Source organism: Conger conger, chromosome 2 (genome assembly GCF_963514075.1).
Source record: "Conger conger chromosome 2, fConCon1.1, whole genome shotgun sequence".
Classification (NCBI taxonomy): domain Eukaryota; kingdom Metazoa; phylum Chordata; class Actinopteri; order Anguilliformes; family Congridae; genus Conger; species Conger conger.
In genome coordinates this window covers 53,953,523-53,972,080 of record NC_083761.1, presented here as the reverse complement: position 1 = coordinate 53,972,080, position 18,558 = coordinate 53,953,523, and the positions used below count along the sequence as shown (strand labels likewise).

At 40.1% G+C, this 18,558-nt stretch overlaps 3 protein-coding genes across 8 annotated transcripts in view; 2 read left to right on the top strand and 1 right to left on the bottom strand.

Annotated features, from left to right (window-relative positions):
- The window catches only part of baiap3 (BAI1 associated protein 3), a 37,094-nt gene extending 32,127 nt beyond the window's left edge, over positions 1-4,967 (top strand). Inside the window, exons 30-34 of the mRNA XM_061232176.1 lie at positions 231-314; positions 1,953-2,073; positions 2,484-2,607; positions 3,412-3,617; positions 3,818-4,967. Coding sequence (XP_061088160.1) covers positions 231-314; positions 1,953-2,073; positions 2,484-2,607; positions 3,412-3,617; positions 3,818-3,924 — 642 coding nt within the window. The 3' untranslated portion in view covers positions 3,925-4,967. The remainder of the gene's footprint in view (positions 1-230; positions 315-1,952; positions 2,074-2,483; positions 2,608-3,411; positions 3,618-3,817) is intronic.
- On the bottom strand, positions 3,946-11,171 carry tsr3 (TSR3 ribosome maturation factor). 4 transcript variants are annotated; one of them, XM_061232180.1, is made up of 7 exons: positions 10,940-11,171; positions 10,362-10,495; positions 9,399-9,606; positions 8,934-9,127; positions 7,064-7,231; positions 5,328-5,379; positions 3,946-5,179 (listed from the first exon to the last, which is right to left on the bottom strand). In XM_061232180.1, the coding sequence occupies exons 2-7, from the start codon at positions 10,486-10,488 to the stop codon at positions 4,957-4,959; spliced, it is 972 nt and encodes a 323-aa protein (XP_061088164.1). In that variant the 5' UTR covers positions 10,489-10,495; positions 10,940-11,171; the 3' UTR covers positions 3,946-4,956. The 4 variants fall into 4 exon arrangements, with proteins under 4 accessions (XP_061088164.1, XP_061088161.1, XP_061088162.1 ...); XM_061232177.1 differs by having other exon boundaries at positions 10,362-10,502; positions 10,940-11,159; XM_061232178.1 differs by lacking the exon at positions 10,940-11,171 and adding an exon at positions 10,632-10,922 and having other exon boundaries at positions 10,362-10,502.
- A 266-nt stretch (positions 11,172-11,437) lies between these two features.
- Positions 11,438-17,935, top strand: gnptg (N-acetylglucosamine-1-phosphate transferase subunit gamma). 3 transcript variants are annotated; one of them, XM_061231069.1, is made up of 12 exons: positions 11,438-11,599; positions 11,832-11,886; positions 12,061-12,128; positions 12,655-12,709; positions 12,891-12,974; positions 13,061-13,154; positions 15,322-15,436; positions 16,055-16,137; positions 16,232-16,357; positions 16,701-16,782; positions 17,093-17,211; positions 17,245-17,935. In XM_061231069.1, the coding sequence occupies exons 1-11, from the start codon at positions 11,530-11,532 to the stop codon at positions 17,185-17,187; spliced, it is 927 nt and encodes a 308-aa protein (XP_061087053.1). In that variant the 5' UTR covers positions 11,438-11,529; the 3' UTR covers positions 17,188-17,211; positions 17,245-17,935. The 3 variants fall into 3 exon arrangements, with proteins under 3 accessions (XP_061087053.1, XP_061087054.1, XP_061087052.1); XM_061231070.1 differs by having other exon boundaries at positions 17,096-17,935; XM_061231068.1 differs by having other exon boundaries at positions 17,093-17,935.
- Positions 17,936-18,558: the final 623 nt, after the last annotated feature.

Here is an 18,558-nt window from a genome sequence, read left to right as displayed (position 1 = left end):
CTGTTTAAAAAAAGACAAGATGAGCCAGCGGAGAAACTTGCCATTGAGATGCTCAGCGACTGACACGGTTCAATTCTCGAACGAAGCAACAAACTGGGGAGTGCTACTGAACTGAAGTTTATTTAATGACATCTGTCAGTGTGCTGTATAACCCGTGTGACTGCACACCTCACTTGTGTGTTTAAGGACTGCACGACAGAGCCAGTTGTGTGAATTACTTAATGTTTCAGGCACTGGAGGAGGAATTGCGCCTGAACAAGTGCTCATCAAATGAGCTGATCGAGCAGCACTTCCTGGAGAAGATCACACAACAGGTACAAGTCACTGTTTCAAATCCAGAGCTGCTGTTTTGAGGATAAATATGAATTTGCAGTCAAAACGGATTCCCACTTACCCCTTATCTATTATAAAGTGAAGTTGAATGGATTGTGATCTTCCAAGAATCTGAATTACTCTAAATATTACTCAAGTAACAGATGCTCAAACACAGTGGAAGTTTTTTTTAAATCTCACCTAACATTTTTTTGGAGACTATTATTATTTGGATTATTGAAATGAAACACAATGGTGCCACAGCTACAATGCTGGATAAATCCTGTTTCAAATTTTATGACAATATCACCAAAAACGATTCTAAGCTATGTTAAGGCACATTTTACTTTATACACTTTACACTCTATAAATGCTCCTGAAAAAAGTGTGCTCGCTTCCCCCTGGCTTGTCACTGCTTTCACATCGCAAAATTCATTTTTCTTTCGTAAAACATCAAACTCCATCAAAAAGTCTCAATAACTTTTCTCAACACGTTCTCGGCATGCGTATGATTATGGTTTGCTTATATTTTTAGTTTTTTTGCAAGCCTAAGAACCGATACACCGTAAGAGACATGATTGCCTTAGCTAAAATGCTCATCAGTCATCACTATGATAGCATACACTGGCCAGCTATATACTGAGCAGAAATTATGCTAAAATTACACCAACTATGTATTTGGTTTGCTGGACCCTTCCCGTGATTAGGATACTGATAGCATGACTTCTGAGGATTTCCAAAATGCATAGAAGTTGAGAACCCCGCAAGCTTGTTTTGCCTCCCTACCTGTTACAATATAAGGAGCTGTTATCACTGAAACAATGGCAAACAATCGTAAAATAGTTTATGCAGATATAACTGTGAGTGTTAATGCTTTCAAACAGTATATCCTGTGACCAGATTGATTGAAACTTTCAGTGAAAACTTTCATGGAATTAATGCAAATAAACCCACTTCGGCCTGTATATGGGCCGGTGCAACTTAGGGGGTTAAATGCTATGAAAAGCATTTGTCCTGGTCTTGGAGATCAGCAGGGTCTGCTGGCTTTCACTGATACTCAAGCACAGCAATTGATCACTTAAAGCAGTTGATAACAGTTCCCTCAGCTCTCCTGGTTTCTTGGGTCTGAATTGCTGATCTTAAGGAAAAAAAACTAAAGCCAGCAGACTGGCTCTGTGGCTACCAGGGCCAGGATTGAGTATCACTACAGTTAAAAGAAAATGTATACATGTACTGTAAAACAGTACATTATTATCAGAAAAGGGTTGGTGTGGGTGCAGGTTTTGATTTAGCCTAGCACAAAGACACCTAATTCTACTTAAGGATTTGATTTAGTTAATTTAGGACATGATGAGTTAATTCATTGTTATATATGTTATATCACACCTGAAGTAACATGCATTTTTTTCACATATTCATTGACAGCGTTTGGAATAGAACAGGAGAAACCACATCACATTCCCAAATCAGCCGTGTACAGGGTGGTCTGCCATGTCCTCCTGTCTTTCAGAGGAGGTATCAGCCATGTTCAGGGTAGTCAATGACGAGTACATGCCATGTCCTCCTGTCTTTCAGAGGAGGTATCAGCCATGTTCAGGGTAGTCAATGACGAGTACATGCCATGTCCTCCTGTCTTTCAGAGGACGCTGAAGCACAGTCGTTTTGGCCGGATCAGTGTGAAGTGCTACTATGAAGCTTCTGACCAGCGACTAAACGTGGAGATCTTGCATGCAGCCAACCTTATCGCATTGGATGCCAATGGTGAGCGATGCACCCATACACCTTATCTAATTCAGCATCAGAAAAATTCATGGTGCATCCAGACCAGGCACTGTTCTGGTGCGTGGATGGGCCCAATGGCCCATTACTGAATCCAGACTGTGTCAGTACTGACTACGACCGACCCTCTGGTTGATCAGGTGCCTGCAAATCTGACTACTGAGCTGCATATGAAGTGTCCCTCCAGCATGTCTGTACAAGCCTGACTCGTGAACTGCAGTGTGATAAGGAACAGTGGCTAACATCACGTGCTCTGTACTGGAGTCTCAGTAGGCTTGTCTGTGCTATCTGAAATAATGGTGGTTGTGTTGCGTGCCACTAATAAACATGATTGGACGTTCTTTTGGGGAGAAAAAAAGTTTATGTGGTTTCTCCTGTCTGCTGTGTTTCAGGTCTGAGTGACCCCTTCGTCATTGTGGAACTATGTCCTCGCCATCTGTTCCCCATGGCCAAAAGCCAGCGGACCCAAGTGAAGCCCAAGACCCTGCACCCTGTCTTTGACGAGCTCTTCCAATTGTGAGAGGCCACAGTTCACCTGATGCCCCTAAAAAAATCTGGGAGTACTTAAAATTTAAAGTGATGGTAAAAGGGATTTATCCACTACACATCCACCAAATACAGTATCTATTCAAAGTAATATCAATAACTATAAAACACAACTACAGAACAGAAGTCAGACTGTAAAAAAAAAAAAACTGTATTGAAAACAATTACAGGATTGTATGGCCGTAGGCTGGACAACCGCACCACCCCACCTCCCTGCTCAACCCCTCCCAAAATACACCACCTACAGGTAAACTGTATTGGAGGAGGGAGACTGGGAGATAGATATGAGCTAAAAACAAGCAAAACTCACGGAAAGACCTTGGTCGGGAATCGGGATTTTGTTGTGAGGAAACTGTTATTGCACTGAATAAAAATAATAAAAATGCTAATGTTAAACACATATTTTCATTTATATGTGCATATATTTTTATGATATAATTCTGAAATACATGATGTTATGGGTTTCACTGGGGAACATCGTCCAGTGGTTAAGTATGTCACATCAGCTTGTTCATTTGAAACAACTCTACTTCTGTTATACCAGCGCGCATGCTTGCTATTAAGATTGAAGTGAATGAAAGCACTTTGTCCGTGCGTTGCATAGAAGCTAATAATAATGGACATTTCATCAAATGTTGTAAAAGGTAAAGTGCAGATGTCTTCCTTTTGATTAGTTACCACCCACTATGAACAGAATGGTCGCTGCAGTTTCACAGTAACTCAGTTGGAAGGTCCTTTTATTTACACACTCCCATTTTACACTGTCTCCCACAGTCACGTCAGCCCTGAACAGTACCGGCACTCCTTTTCGTGTGTGACCTTCACTGTGATGGACTATGATTGGTTGTCCACCAATGACTTTGCTGGGGAGGCCATTGTTGCCCTTAGTGACTTCTGTGGGCCGGATAAGCCCAGCTCACACGGAGGGGGCAAGATGGTGCAGCCACTTATCCTACACCTGTCCCGACCCAAGCCAAGTGGTAAGACCCAATCTAGCAGTGGTGGTATGTAAGTTCAGATGTCACCAACACTTTAACTGTTGAAATGGCTCTCTGAGTTTCATTTTTAAGCCTTGTAAATAAATGCCCATTACTTCAGGCAGTTTCAGTTATCTTTTTGAAATTGTGCAATGTCTTCTATAAGGTGTCCTCATGTTGCTGTTGGGACTTTTCTTACGCAGATACGCCGATTTTGAAGATGCTGGAAGCAAGAACCACAGACAGGGAGGCGCAGGAGTTTGTCAGAAAACTTAAGGAAATTCAGAAGTCAGTCGGAGAAGAAGAGTAAATTGTGCACACCAGTACCGTGTCATAGTTAACTGACAAACGCTTTTTTATTTCATCGGGTCGACTTTAAAAGGAACACACTTATTTTGCATTTCGTGGGTTCAATGGTGGAAAGTTCAGGACACTCATTTTTAGCCTGTTGATAAATGCCAATTGTGGTGCCGTATTTCGCTTGTATGTTTTTTGACAGTAACTACTTCTTTCCTGAGGCCAAACACAATAAGACTGGTGCAGTTCATCGTTTCAGTGTTCTTGCCTAGATACCACAGATATGATAGGAGAGTAATCTAGAAAAGACAGTACTCATGCTAAATGACCTTTTGTGAAATAAAACTATCGCTGCTCAAACACATACTTGTCAGTTGAGGAGAAAGAAAGTGAACTGCTGATGAAAACATCTCTTTTCCTTGCAGTGCTTGTGTCTTGCTCGACTTGAAGAAATTTCGATATTTTCAGATCCTTAAATTGTCATGTGAAGTGAAAAACAACAGAGCTGAGTGTACTGTATCTGTAAGTGATATGTATGCAGTAGCTGTTGATTTGTGCTTTCACTTTATTTGTTAAATATTTTAAGTTAAAATATTTTAAGTTTAATATTACAGTATGTACAGTATATGCTTGCTATTCGGTGTTCTATAGAATGATATAGAAATCACTTCACAAAGGGTTCAACTTTAATTGCTGTACCTATGATACCTACATGTATCCATCAATCTTGTTTAAACCTAACAACTTCTTTACTAAGCAGATTTTCATCTTTGCCATTTGCTCCTTATGTCAATCAGTGGTAATACACGCAAAAAGTATTTTTCCATTGTCTGATAACACAAAAGGACTTCACAGCATATTAGTGAAGTTGCAAAGTTGCTGAGGGAGCAAATTTATCCAGTTAAAACTGCACTCTAAATTTAACTGAATTGTACTGTTTTAGCTGGAGAGATAACACAGATTAGACATCAGATAAACATTCCCAGGCTTGTTGTTCTACCAGTCAAGATATAATGTTGGTATTTGTTGGTGAAATAAATGCACATCAGTTCCTTATTCTTTTCTTTGCTCCTTTCCAAATTCTATTGGCAATGTCTGCAGATGCAGTCCTCCCCTCTTCCTCACCCTCCTCTTCCTCATCCTCACCCTCTTCATCATCTTCATGTTCTTGTTTCTCTCTTTTGGTCTCCTCATCAGAGTCGCCCTCTTCTCCAGACGTCTCCTCTTCCTCACTGTCAGTCTCATCATCTTCTTCCTCTTGAGGAGCCCTGAACACACATTAAACATCTTCATGGAACTGCCTGACAGAAAGACAGCCTATATGATGGAGTAAAAATGTTAAAGGAGTCTCCTGACATTTTGAGTTTGGCTGTTGGTTACAAATAAGGCATATAAAAAAAAAAGATTTTTACTCACGTGGGTCTGTTGGGATTTGAGCACACACGACCAGAGTCCACATCAAATGGATCTAAATGAAAAGAGACAGTGAATCAGGAGGGAATTGTGACTCATCGCACAAGAGCACTTTTCTTGACAACATATTGGTTTAGCTTCTTAAAATTACCATTTTTGGTTTCAATATGTTTTTGGTTTCAATAATTCAAGGACTTTTTACTTCTATTACTTTTCAGGGGTTTTCCCCTCTGCCTCAAGAATAAATAAACTCTTAATATTCACAGGTTGATTTAGCTAATAATAACTGTGGAAAACAATGTCCTCTACTGGTGTAATTGGAAAGTCATATGAAGGAGCCATCAAAGACCTTGTGAACTACAGACAGCATAACAATTTCAATCATAGACACAACTGAAAAATTGCACTTTGAGCACCCGAGTCATTTCTTTCACACAGTCTGACTCAAGGAATTATGATCATGATTATTATTTATTTATTTTATAGGATGGAGAAACGAATGTGAACTAAACAGAAATAATATACTGATTGCAAGGTCTATCCCTGATTTGTCACAGAACAAGTTACTTAACCTGATGTGTTTTAGTAAATATCTATCTGTAAAATGTTTCTAACCATGTATGAGGCTGAGAAGAGCAGCAGATACCAAGTAAGTAAATGATAAATCAAATGTTCAACCATTTTATAAACAGTCAGGTCCAGAATAATTGGATTTAGAATTCTATTTACGGTTACATATATTAAAAACAGATAATAATCCATGTTATATTCAAAACAATATACTTTTATTTCAACACGTTTCAATGTTTTTTATCATGTAATCTATTTGCGTCTGAAAAACATGGGTGTCAAAACTATTGGCAACCCTAACAAGTACTGTAAATAAAATTATAATGTTAAATTGCCATTAAGATTACTTAATTAAATTACACCTGGTCTAAAAGGAACTATATTATGTTCCAGCAGGACTCAAGTGAAGTCTGTCCACAATGCAGCTTGTTTGAAAACATTTAAAAGGGTCAACAGCTGCTTGAAAAAAAGGAATTATCTTCCAAATTTAAAAAGTATACATATATTTACAGAAATTAACTTGTTTTCAGAAAGCACGGATTTGATTAGATTTGTGCATTTCAATTTTCTTCCCAGTTTCATCATCTTAATAGAAAGCTTATGGTTAATCCATAAAAACCAAACCACCCATGATGTCTGTCATGCTTGGCTTTAAATTCCCATCTGTACGTCTACTATAAATACTCCATGTTTCTTGTTGCAGCTTGCGCACACTGAAACTGGCTTACCTGTAAAAACTCCTTTGTATTATGTCCTACAAGCTTGTGCACAACAGGTGCAAATCACACAAATGGTCAGGGACAGTCAGTGGTAAATAGTCATGAAAGAATGCAACATATTTACAAAAAATCTGTTTCTGTACACATGAGAATTCTTGGAAGACCACAACAGAGCCAAGATGATTGGCAGGCCAGAAATACATGCTGGGCAGAACAATTTATTCAGCTGTGCCAAGAGAATTAAGTTTCATTTTAGCCCTCTGCTAACAGCTACCATATGAAGAAGAAAACAAGAACACAGTTAAGGGAATAAACTAAAGGTTTTGTTTGCTCTGGAATCCTGTTTATAGCACAATTCTAAAATTTAAAACTGTTTTCAGCACTAACTCATTTACTAAGACAATAAGATGTGATGGGCTTTATGCAGTGAGTGTGACGTTACTGCTGTACCGATCTCTTCCTCCTCTGGTTTGGAGGTGAGGTATTCCTTCTCCACAGCCAGCAGCTCCTCCTCTGTCTCACAGGCAGCATAGCGCTCCAGCAGGATCTGGTTCAGATCCAGGAACACCTTGCCCCACTTAAACTTCCTCAGCAGGATCACAGCCAGGTCCCGGAAACCTGCATTTCACACAGAGTCAAACACCGTCCACCAACTGTACGACCACATTTATTAATACCTACCTGTTGGAACAGGGCTCCAATTCAAGTGTTTTCAGTTCATTTCCCCCTGTCTAGTTCATTCAGTTAAACAAGGAAATACTTTAGTCTAAAAGGCATTCTCACACGACAGAAGATGGACATAGTAGATGCAACAAATTACTCATAGTAGATACAGCCAATTATGTTAAACAAGTGCTTGTGAGTGAGTGTGAATGTCAGGCATTAATTTTAAAGCACTTTGGATAAAAGCACTATATAAATGCAGTCCATTTACCATGATAGACGTATGGCAAATGCATACACTTCTGACATAATGTGGCCTTATATAAACATAACAAGATATAAACATTTTTGGTCATTCAAAACAGTTTTTAAATCGAAAGTGAAGACAAAATACAGCCCTCGCCCAATAACTTGTAGATACAGATAACGTGCACAACTGGTGTTTAATATAATGCTTTTGTTTTGCACCATACACAAACAACATAAGAATAATCATAATTAAAAATCATAAGCTCAAGGGGTATGAAGAATACTTTCTGAAGGCACTGTGTGTTGATTAGTGGCTTCTGAATACCCAATTCAACTTAAATGGCTTCTAGTTCTGTTAGAGCCCAATCCTGACATGAGAAACTTAAGTGCTTCTCAGGAACTCCCAGCTGCATGGCACGCATCTGCTCATTTGAGATACGCACCCACTTAAATCTGAAATGGGTTGTCAATACTTGTGTCACATTGAATGCTGCCTGCACACAGAGATGGGAAATGTAAAGTTGCCTAAAGTTCCCAGTCCATTGCTTTTACTCCTTTATAAACCCAATTCAATGCTAGAAGGCACAACAGACTTGGTGTATAATGGTCTGCAGTCAATGCATTTACAGTAAATTAGGTTTCTGTACCTCCAGTCCCTCAATATTCAAATAAAAATGCAAATGTGGGCATTTTATTAGGAACACATGTACACCTATTTATTCATGAGATGATCTAATCAGCCAATCGTTTGGCAGCAGTGAAATGCATAAAATCATGCAGATAAGGGCCAGGAGCTTCAGCTAATGTTCACATCAGCCATCAAAACGGGGAAAAATGTGATCTAAGTGACTTTGACCGTGGAATGATCATTGGTGCCAGATTTGAGTATCTCAGAAACTGCTGATCTCCTGGGATTTTCAAGCACAACAGTCTCTAAAGTTCTAGAGTTTGCAGGTGCAAAAAACATCCAGCGAGCAGCATTTCTGTGGGCAGAAGCACCGTGTTAATGAAAGAGATCTGAGGAGAATGGCCAGACTGGTCAAAGCTGACAGGAAGGTGACAGTAATTCAAACAACTAAGCATTACAACAGTGGTATCAAAAAGAGCATCTCTGAACACAAAACGCATCAAACCTGTAAGTGGATAGGCTACAGCAGCAGAAGTCTAATAAATACCTAATAAAGTCTTGTCGTTCTTTTGTGAAATTTTGAAAGCTTCACGCCGTGCCTAACCACCCCGCTAGCTGTGCCAATATCCACATTACACCACAGGTTTTCATTCCATCACGCTTAATTATAATTGCAAATGTTATGACAGGGCATTCAATAATTCTGTACTTTTTCAAATAAAAAAGTGCATTGTTAAAAGCATTTGTGCACAGTTCATGCCTTTGGTGTGCCAGACTTACCTACAATGCAGAAGGTGGCAGCAAAGGCCTCCACACAGGACAGTTTGCAGGGCTTCCCATAGTTAACAGGGTTGGCTGCTACTAGGTACGGCAGCAAGCGGGGATGGCTCCCTCTCATCTTACTAAAGGGCGTCTCATCTAGCTTGGCCCAGGAGCAGTCAATCACTGCCAGTCCATTCTGAGTCACAATCTCCCTGCCAAGCAGAAGTGAGGATCTTAACCACACACAGAGCTCTGAGGCCAGTGTTTTAGCTTCACACACACTGCACATTGTTAGTTTATACAATGGGGGGTTAGCAGATATTGCACACTGTGGTTGAATAAGCTGTGGGCGAAGTTTGGCATTCTTTATCAGAGGAAGGCATTTCTGTTTCTCCTATAAAGCAGATGACTCGGAATAAATGAATGTAATATGATCTAGTACAATACAAGCTCTACACTATGGCCTTACGGGCTGCTGCTCACCGGTCTTGTGGAGAGACGTATTTAGTGCCCATGGGGCTGAGAATGAGGCCGTTGAATCTTTGGTTGAGTCTGAGGTTACGCACGAGGCCCTTCCGTATCAGTTTCCTGCCTGTGCAGCGCTTGGGATCACAGTGGCCCAGATCCCACATTGCCAGGGAGCAGGGCAGCTTGACCTGGACTCCCTCTTCTCCATCTGCTTGCAGACTTGCTATGCCCACACACAAACATTCAATGGGCAGGGGCAACTTGGTTACACCATTCTGACCAACTGACAAGGCACTTGGTCAGAATTATATTAAGAACAGAATTATAATAGGCTTTGCACATTAACCATTAATATAATACATTGTTCAACCAAATTGCATTTAAAAAGTCCATTAATTATCTGTAGACTGCAGACGCATCCAGTTCTGATAAATTTGCCATGTTTGATTATAAACACTTAGAGCAGGGGTGCACAACTCTGGTCCTGAAGGGCCGGTATGCATGTTGGTTTTTGTTCCAACCAATTACCTTAGTTTTACTTTTCTGACAGCTCTATAACCTATGCTGGTTCACTCCTGTACTTGACCACAGACAAATCTTTAGGATACACCTGCAGTCTGTGCCCACAGCTGGTGCTCATACAAATGTTAGCTCAAGAGCAGTGTTTCTCAACTGTGGAACCTGTGTATGCTGGTTTTTGTTCCAACCTTACTAAAAAGACCTGCATTGTAATGAGCTGCTAGTAAAAAATTTCGATCAAATAATGCAAATAATTAATTTACTGACAGCAAATGGCAACAGGGCAAACCTGCACTGCGTTAAAATAAGGTTAACCACACGATAGCGCTAGCAGGTATTCAATAACCTTCAATGATCAAGAGATTGGCTTTGACAAAAAGCCAGCATACACAGAGGGTCTCCAGGGTCGAGGTTGGGAACCAGAGTATAATATTGACACTCGCTTGGTGAAAAGCCAACCTTCTAAGGCGCTGTGCATTTCCTCAGTGAATGTCTCCAGTGATTTTCCTTTCATTTTGTGCCGCATGTCTTTACCACGGCACTCCGGGCGCGTGGGTTTTCCTTGTTGTTGTTTCTTTCGCCCCATGTCAAGACTGCATCCTCAGATTTAAAAAAAAAATGTTACCTTTCTTCAGTGACAACTGACTGCAAAGACGACGCAACTTCATGTTTATAGTACTCAAACACCAACATTTCAAAAGCTAGACGGCTAGCTAGCTACATTCTTACCAGTAAGCAATCGACACTTCGTTAAACGTGTTACTGCAAAACTAGCTAGCTAACATTAATCTACCTGACCACGTGTGGTTCTTAATCACATTTTACAGTTTGTTAGGAACTAATGTAGCATCAGCCAGTTAGTGTGGCTTTGAGACAGGAATCAAACAATACAGTAATATTATTAGATACACCGAGTTGATCTGGATGTATTTCAGGTTATAGCGATTATCACCAACGCTGTTTTTGACAAAGTTTTGACAAGGAAAATCGCAATGCACCAATAATTTAACAACGTGAATATCGTGTTTGCAACTTACAATTGCTTCCAGTCCACGGCGTTAACTTCTTGCAACCAATTTCTTTTTGTTTTAAATACCCGCCCGTGTTAAAATTGAACACGATGTCCTATGCTAGCAGGCTAGCTAGCTCACTTAATATATCTATCTAGCTAATTATACTAGGTATAGTTATATAATATTGCATGGACCGCGGCCTACGTCTGCATCTGATAATTTTGTATGCATCATTTTTTGACAATCTCATTTTAAGTATTATATGGTTATATAATATTTATATGTAAACCATAATATTTATTTTCGCTACTTCCTTTATCTGCAAAGGGACAACTAGAAACTTGCGTTTGGTTTCACCGTGAAATATTATGTCCGCTGATAATTTAAAAAGAGATAACCGGAACTCCTTTGCTAGGTCAATTCATTATTAAAAACGGAACTCTTTTATAGATTAGGAAGTCGTTTGTAATGTGTTGTCTTCCTTAAGATATTTTATTTACGGTCATGTGAGTTTTTCCCCAAGTGAGCACTTCCGTGTAATGCAGAAGACAATAATCCATCGCACTAACGTTACTACTAGCTAACTATTTTCCTTAACGCCAACTGGATCTGTCATGTACAATTCTATGGCTAGAATATGTAGCGCAAGATTGTGCTGTTTTATTTGTCTTGTTTTAAACTGTAGTAAGTATGATTCAAAATGTTTTTATCCATTAACGTTGGTCGCCAGTTTGTACTAATGGACGTTGTCGCTCTGTCGACCATAGATAGCCAACTGGCCAGCTGCAATATTACTAGTAGAACGCATAGTTCACAGATCTTTTCTTGTTACCTATTATGTCTGTCGTGCATCATTTTATAGGCTCGGTGTATTTAGTGTTCATAACGCTAACTAATTTTGGTTAAATGTGTTTAGCACCAAGTTCACTTGCTGGAAAAATGAAGATTGTAGAAGAACCAAATACGTTTGGGTAAGCTGATTAAATAAAAATAAAAACATTATGTATTATGAATGCAGGTAAACATAAGGGGTTATATAAAGTCAATGTTGGCACAGTTGTGTCTATTTTGTTTTGTTTTGCTTTCAGTACAACAATTCACTTAAGTTAAATTATCACTGCTGTAAGTAACTGTTCTTTCTGTAGGATTAACAATCCCCTGGCAGTTCCAGGGAACAGGCTTCAGCCCAAAGTGTCTCCCTCTCCAGTGTCAGGTGAGAATTCGCTATTTAACATTTTAACAGTAATACACTGTAATGCATTGTACTATGTTACCCATACTATTTCTTAAACCCACTCGATACCTCTTAATTGGTGCTGGTGGCATCCCATTTGAGCTGCTGTAGACTCGATAAGTCACTTGGTGGCTTTTGCGTTTTATTTCTGTGACAACCCTTAATTTCCCGGTTATCTGAATGGAGTATGAGACGTGGCATTTTTCACAGAGATGCACAGTCTGTGTGTGGGTGTATGAATGTGAATAGATGTACCCAGCCTTTATGCATTAATTTGTTGCTCTGTTTAAGCAACATGAATCATGAATAATCATGAAGGCAACAGGGTGTTCCCTGAAATAATTTGTTTTGGTCAAATAAATCATATTTGTTGACAACAGAAAAGGCTATTCAAAGACCGTGTTATAAATAGTGTGGCCTGTTTGTTGATCAGTTAGGCTTATTTTGCATATGGCATTGTAGATATTGTTCTGTGCCTCAATGTTATTCTGCATTTCTCACTTAGGACCGGCTCATCTTCACAAGCTCTCAGGGAAGTGTTTCAGCTACATAGAATCTACGTATGTATTGCATCAGAGCTAACTTCTTGGTGGATGAATAATACAATATTTGTTAGGTGAAGCATTAAACTGAGATGTATGATCTCTGAGTTAAAATTAGGAAAAAGGGACCAATCTATCAAGCTGTTTGCAGTTATGCAGCTTATGTAACATAAAATGGTTTGTATTTCTGTTTCATCAGATATAAATATGAATTCTGCCCATTCCACAACATAACCCAGCACGAGCAGACATTTAGGTGGAACGCCTACAGCGGCATACTGGGGTGAGTGTATTTCTGCTGTAATTAAGCAATAGCGCCTCCCCAGGACACATCGGATTCACTGCATTCACTGGGCTTCATTCTAACAGAATCTGGCAGGAGTGGGAGATTGTCAACAACACTTTCAAGGCCATGTGGATGAGGGAGGGAGACTCCTGTGGAAATAAAAACAGGCAAACTAAGGTAGGGTGTTTTGCCATTTATACTATAGCAATGTAAATAAATAACTTGATTGTTGGCAGTATTGCCAAACCTAAAAATGCTATCTTTGCAATGCATATCGCAATTAGCAAATACTGTCGTTATAGGTTTGATGTTAATATTGTTTCTTTTATTTTCTATGTTGGGTAATTCACACCGAAAAACAATTTCTTTATTTCTTTGTCTGTTGAATCGGCATTGTGCTTATAAAAGTAACTTTGTTCTCAGAATTCAGTGGTTTTTGCTCCTGAGTCCAGAACAGACTGCCTAGATGCTCTCTCCTCCAGCTTGCTGACTTTTGATAAAAAAACAACTGCCACACTGCTCACATGCACCATCTTGTATTGCAATTCAATATGATTTTCACACATTCAAGTACTTATGGGGTTTTGAGATAATGTCAGTTGGCTTGAGTAAGAACTGGGTCTGTGACAAAACGGTGGGAGTTGGTAATGACAAACTGAGCTGAGCTGAGCTAGAGCCCACTCATAGGCTGTTGCTCCTAGTGCACTGATGCACTTAATGCTCTGAATCAATTCCTGTGCTGTGAGTGTTCCCCCAGGGCACAATTCATTACTGTTATCAGTGATACTCTCACTCAGATATCAATGGCTTCAGTCCTCAGGACTTGGAACAGGCCTTGCAACTCAAGGGTGTATGTTTGATTCCCATCTGGGATGCTGGCATTGTGTACGTAAAGTGGCAGTCTACGATTTCCTCAGTTTCCATGGGTGTAGCGGCCACATGGTGCCTGGTGGTCATAACAGGTCTATTCTACACTTTCTACAATTCCCTGCGATATACAGCCTTCACACACGCTTTTTCATGGGATTTCAGTCTGGAGACTGAGATGGCCGTTGGAGAACATGGTTGTTGTTTTTACTCAACCATTTCTGTGTGGATTTTGATGTATGTTTGGAGTCATTGTCCTGCTGGACAGTCTACCTATGACCAAGTCTCAGCTTCCTGGCAAAGGCAACCTGATTTCCTGATACTTGGCTGAATTAATTGTGCCATTGATCTTAAATGGTGCCCCTGGAGCACTGGCAGCAGAACATCAGTGGCCTACTGCCATATTTTACATGAGGTGCTTCTCTTTGTATGCATTTTTCTGCCATGTAACATGTAAATGGTGTGTATGGCCAAAACATTACATTTTGGTCACATCTGACCATACACTGAACCGTTGGAAATTATAGAACGTTTTGTACATGGTCACCTCCATTTTCGGGCATCAAAATATATTGGACGGTTTAACATAATGTAGAATAAAGTAATCCTCTCTTAAAATTGGTCACATATGCATGCAATGACTGTCTGAAGTCTGCGAGGCATAGACATCACCAGATGCTTGGTATCTTCCTTGGTGATGCTCTGCCAGGCCTGTACTGCAGCCAGTGTCAGTTCTTGCTTGTTTTGGGCTTGATCTTGGGCTGTTGTCAGGGGTTTTCTTTCACCATAGAGAGTATTCTCCAGTCATCCACTACAGTGGTCGTCCTCGGTCTACCAGGTCTTTTGACATAATTGAGTTCACCAGTTGTTTTTTTCTTGTTAATAATGAACCAAACTGTTGACTTGGGCATGCCCAGGGTTTTTGCAGTGTTGCTGATTGATTGATTTTCATTTCTGAGCATTATGACAGCCAGCTTCATTTGCATCGACACTGCTGTCTTCCACGTTCTCACACCCCAACAACAATCTCCAAAGGCAATTGCAAAGTCTGGAATCAAGACCTGACATCAACAGCTCTCTTCTGCATTCTCTAACGACATAAATGAATACACCTGTCTTACGAAACAATTCAACAAATACTCGTAGTTCTTTAAAATGGAGGCACCACGTACAAAAGGTGCTGTCATTTCTAAACGGTTCATCCGATATGGATGAAGATACCCTTAGATTAAAGCTGACAGTCAGCCTTTGAAACTAGAGCTAGAGTACAGAACCAAAATAACAAAAAATGTGTCACTGTCCAATGAATTAAGGTGATCACTGTATGTCTCAAATATAGTATTTGTTAAAAATAAATCATATGAAAAAGATCAATCAAAGATTAACTTTTATCTGCACTATTTCAGTGAAAAAGACTCTTAAGTAGTGTAATTCATGTAATTTCTGTGCATGGCTTTGATGTGCTTTCTGTCCTCAGGTGCTCCTCTCCTGCGGGGTCAGCAGTAAGCTGGCACAGGTGTCAGAGCCCAGCACCTGCATGTACTCCCTGTCCTTCGAGACACCGCTTGTGTGCCACCCTCATTCGCTACTAGGTAACCTACTCGGCTACTAGGGCGGCCTGTAGCGTAGTCGTTAAGGTGAATGACTGGGACACACAAGGTTGGTGGTTCTAATTCCGGTGTAGCCACAATCAGATCTGCACAGCCGTTGGGCCCTTGAGCAAGGCCCTTAACCCTGCATTGCTCCAGGGGAGGATTGTCTCCTGCTTAGTCTAATCAACTGTAGGTTGCTCTGGATAAGAGCATCTGCCAAATGCCAATAATGTAATGTAATGTAACCTGGTGTAAACGCTGTGTAACTGCTTCTACATACACAGTCACGGCAGTCTAAAAACATTCACACTTCAGGACAGTGAGTTGTTGAATGTGATGGGTTAGCTTGAGGGCTAATTCAATCCAGAGAAAGGAAAAGTATTGAAAGGGATGAAGGTTGTCGTTAGCTGAGCAGAGAAGTGGACTGCGTGCACTTTGAGCTTCTTCTCATTGATTTCCATTTACAGGATTGCTAAGCTTAGATGCTATTGACTTCTGTGACAATCATTTAGCCCTGGTTTCACAAGGAAGGAGCCTATTCACTGTTGGTCCTGCACACCTAACTCCTACGTGTGTGTGTGTGTGTGTGTGTGTGTGTCTGTACATTAATTCATACAGTGTACCCAGCACTAAGTGAAAAGCTGCAAAATGACTGGGATGAAGCTGAACAAGCTCGCTATGAGGAACTCATCACTGAGCAGGTCTGAGCAGCAGAACATAGACTAACCGTATTCATTCTACCTATAACATGGTGTCCTCAGAAGCACTTTTTCACGTGTATGTGTTCATTTAAAGGGATACAGTAACCTACTAAAGGACATTTTTGAGGAAGCTGGCTATTTAAAGACCCAGAAAGTGACTGAGAAGAAGGATATCAGTAGCCCCACAAAAGATTTTGAGTCCCTTGAGAAATGCAATGAGGTAAGTGTATGCCAGAAATAAGTTGCTAAATCTACAAAATCCCCATTTGATAATTTTCTTTTAATGGTGTCATTCTTAAATGTTCTGGTTCTTTCCTTCTACAGAGTGTTTTATGTGCATTACATGACATGACGTATTTAGAGTATGAAATCAATACTCGTTTTGTCAGAAAAGGATAAGAGCGTCTGGATAAGAGCGTCTGTCAAATGCCAATAATGTAAAAAGGCAGTGTCAGTTTGTATTGTTCAGTTGAATATGCCAAGTAGAAACTTCTCTGACTGTTCTTCTTGTGTTTTCTCTGACTGTTCTGCTTGTGGTTAATGGCCGCTTCACCGGGGTGAAGGAGTTTCACAAACAGAGCAAGGAGATTGAGAGACTACGGGCACTGCTGACTCAACACAACATTCCTCATGAGAAACAGCCGGGTGAGACCACCTGACAAAGGGCCTCTCATATCATACACACACTCCTCTAACAGGGCAGCATCCTCTCTATCTCAGTCACACACACACACACACACAACTATAACTATTCATTCTACATGCCCATACACACATACAACACAAATAACACAATAAAAATATATACTTTTAGAGTCTAAGAAGCATAGCTGTGTTCCTCAAAAAAGCCCTATAAAGCATTAGATTAAAGGGGGCACAGGGTGGCCAGATCTATCGTAATCATGTTCGTGTCCACATGTGTGTGCACTAATGGAAACTCCCCGCCTACCTGCAGCAGAACAGCCCCAGATTCCTGTGGACGTGGCCCCTGCGGCCCCTGAGGACAGTCACCTGCGGGGGGACATGGGGCTCCTGCCAGACCTGCAGTGAGTGAGGGAGGGGCTCCTGCCAGACCTGCAGTGAGTGAGGGAGGGGCTCCTGCCAGACCTGCAGTGAGTGAGGGAGGGGCTCCTCCAGCCACACGTTCTTCTCCCGTGGAGACGAACACAGGACTGCCTTCAATGTGTTTTAACCAGTGCCCAATAATCATCCAGCTCTTCGGAGAGGGTCTGTTCCACACTGGGTTTTTACAGTGCAGGACTTCCAGGGAGAGGGGCGCTTATGGCGGGATGAGAAATTAAAATTTGGATGAAGGAATCAGCTCAGATTTAGGGTTTTTCACCATTGTTGGTTTTTGTCTTCTTTCATTTTTTTGTAAATATGTAATATATAGTGTGTGTGTACATTTGAGTAACATTTGCAAAATAAAGGTAAGAATTGTATAAAATTGCAATTGAACATTATTTTTACTCTCAAATCATTAGAGGTAGCTTGACCTTCTGAATGCCCAGCACCATATGCAAAATCAAGCTCAATCACCAATGTATTAAATATCAGAGACTCCAAAAGTATCCAGTGATGACTACGCCCAAACCATATAATTTCTCATCACCTTCATGTTCTTTGGTGTGACTGTGTAGCTTGCATATTTGTATCTTTTGCACATTTTGTACAAATTATAATTCTGTGGAAAAATTGTCCCCGCATGCCTACAGTTGAAAATCTCTATAAAACTGTGGTTAATATTCAGTCTCTATTGAAAAGAATCTTTAGTGCAATAAAGATGTTCTGGAAATTACATGCATCATACTCTCTAATCCATTGTTTAGGTACTAAACCAGGAAATGAAGGTTGTGAATACAGTACTCAAAGTAAACAAAGTACAGAGATACCTGTTTGAGATTAGCTACTGTATATGCATATTCATCAGTGTACAAGTGAGTGTGCAGTGGATGAATATACGGATAATTTTTAGACTTCCAAGACACAGCCTATTGATCAGGCTGTAAAGCAAGCAGTACTTTTGGGAAAGATATTTCCACAACTTTTAGCAGATGATAAAAAGTGATATCAAAAAAGATTTTTCAATACTTCACTTGCTCCTTACCAATTTCCTGTGATATTACTGCCTGAAGCACAAACGGTTATCCCAATAATTTTGTGTTCACAATGTATTACTACATATACAGAGCAGTCATGGCAATTTATATACGTTTTTTGTTTTAAATGAAAAAAATAATCAACAATCACATTTTCCATTCTTGACAATCCCTTTTCCTTTTTTCACAAGTCTAAGGTTCATGATAGATACTCATTTGTGAATAGCCAGGGATCAGGAGACCATCCTTATTATTAATCCAAGCTGAACTGCTATGTTCTTAGATTTTATTTCCAGGTGTTTTTACAATTTACACTTTAACA

Coding starts and splice junctions, on each gene's coding strand:
- tsr3 (XM_061232180.1), bottom strand. CDS start 10,488: ATGGGGCGAAAGAAACAACAACAAGGAAAACCCACGCGCCCGGAGTGC. Junction 9,607..10,361: donor AATGCACAGCGCCTTAGAAG/GTTGGCTTTTCA, acceptor GTGTGGGCATAG/CAAGTCTGCAAGCAGATGGA. Junction 5,180..5,327: donor TCAAATCCCAACAGACCCAC/GTGAGTAAAAAT, acceptor ATGTGTGTTCAG/GGCTCCTCAAGAGGAAGAAG.
- gnptg (XM_061231069.1), top strand. CDS start 11,530: ATGTACAATTCTATGGCTAGAATATGTAGCGCAAGATTGTGCTGTTTT. Junction 13,155..15,321: donor ATAAAAACAGGCAAACTAAG/GTAGGGTGTTTT, acceptor TTCTGTCCTCAG/GTGCTCCTCTCCTGCGGGGT. Junction 16,358..16,700: donor CCCTTGAGAAATGCAATGAG/GTAAGTGTATGC, acceptor ACCGGGGTGAAG/GAGTTTCACAAACAGAGCAA.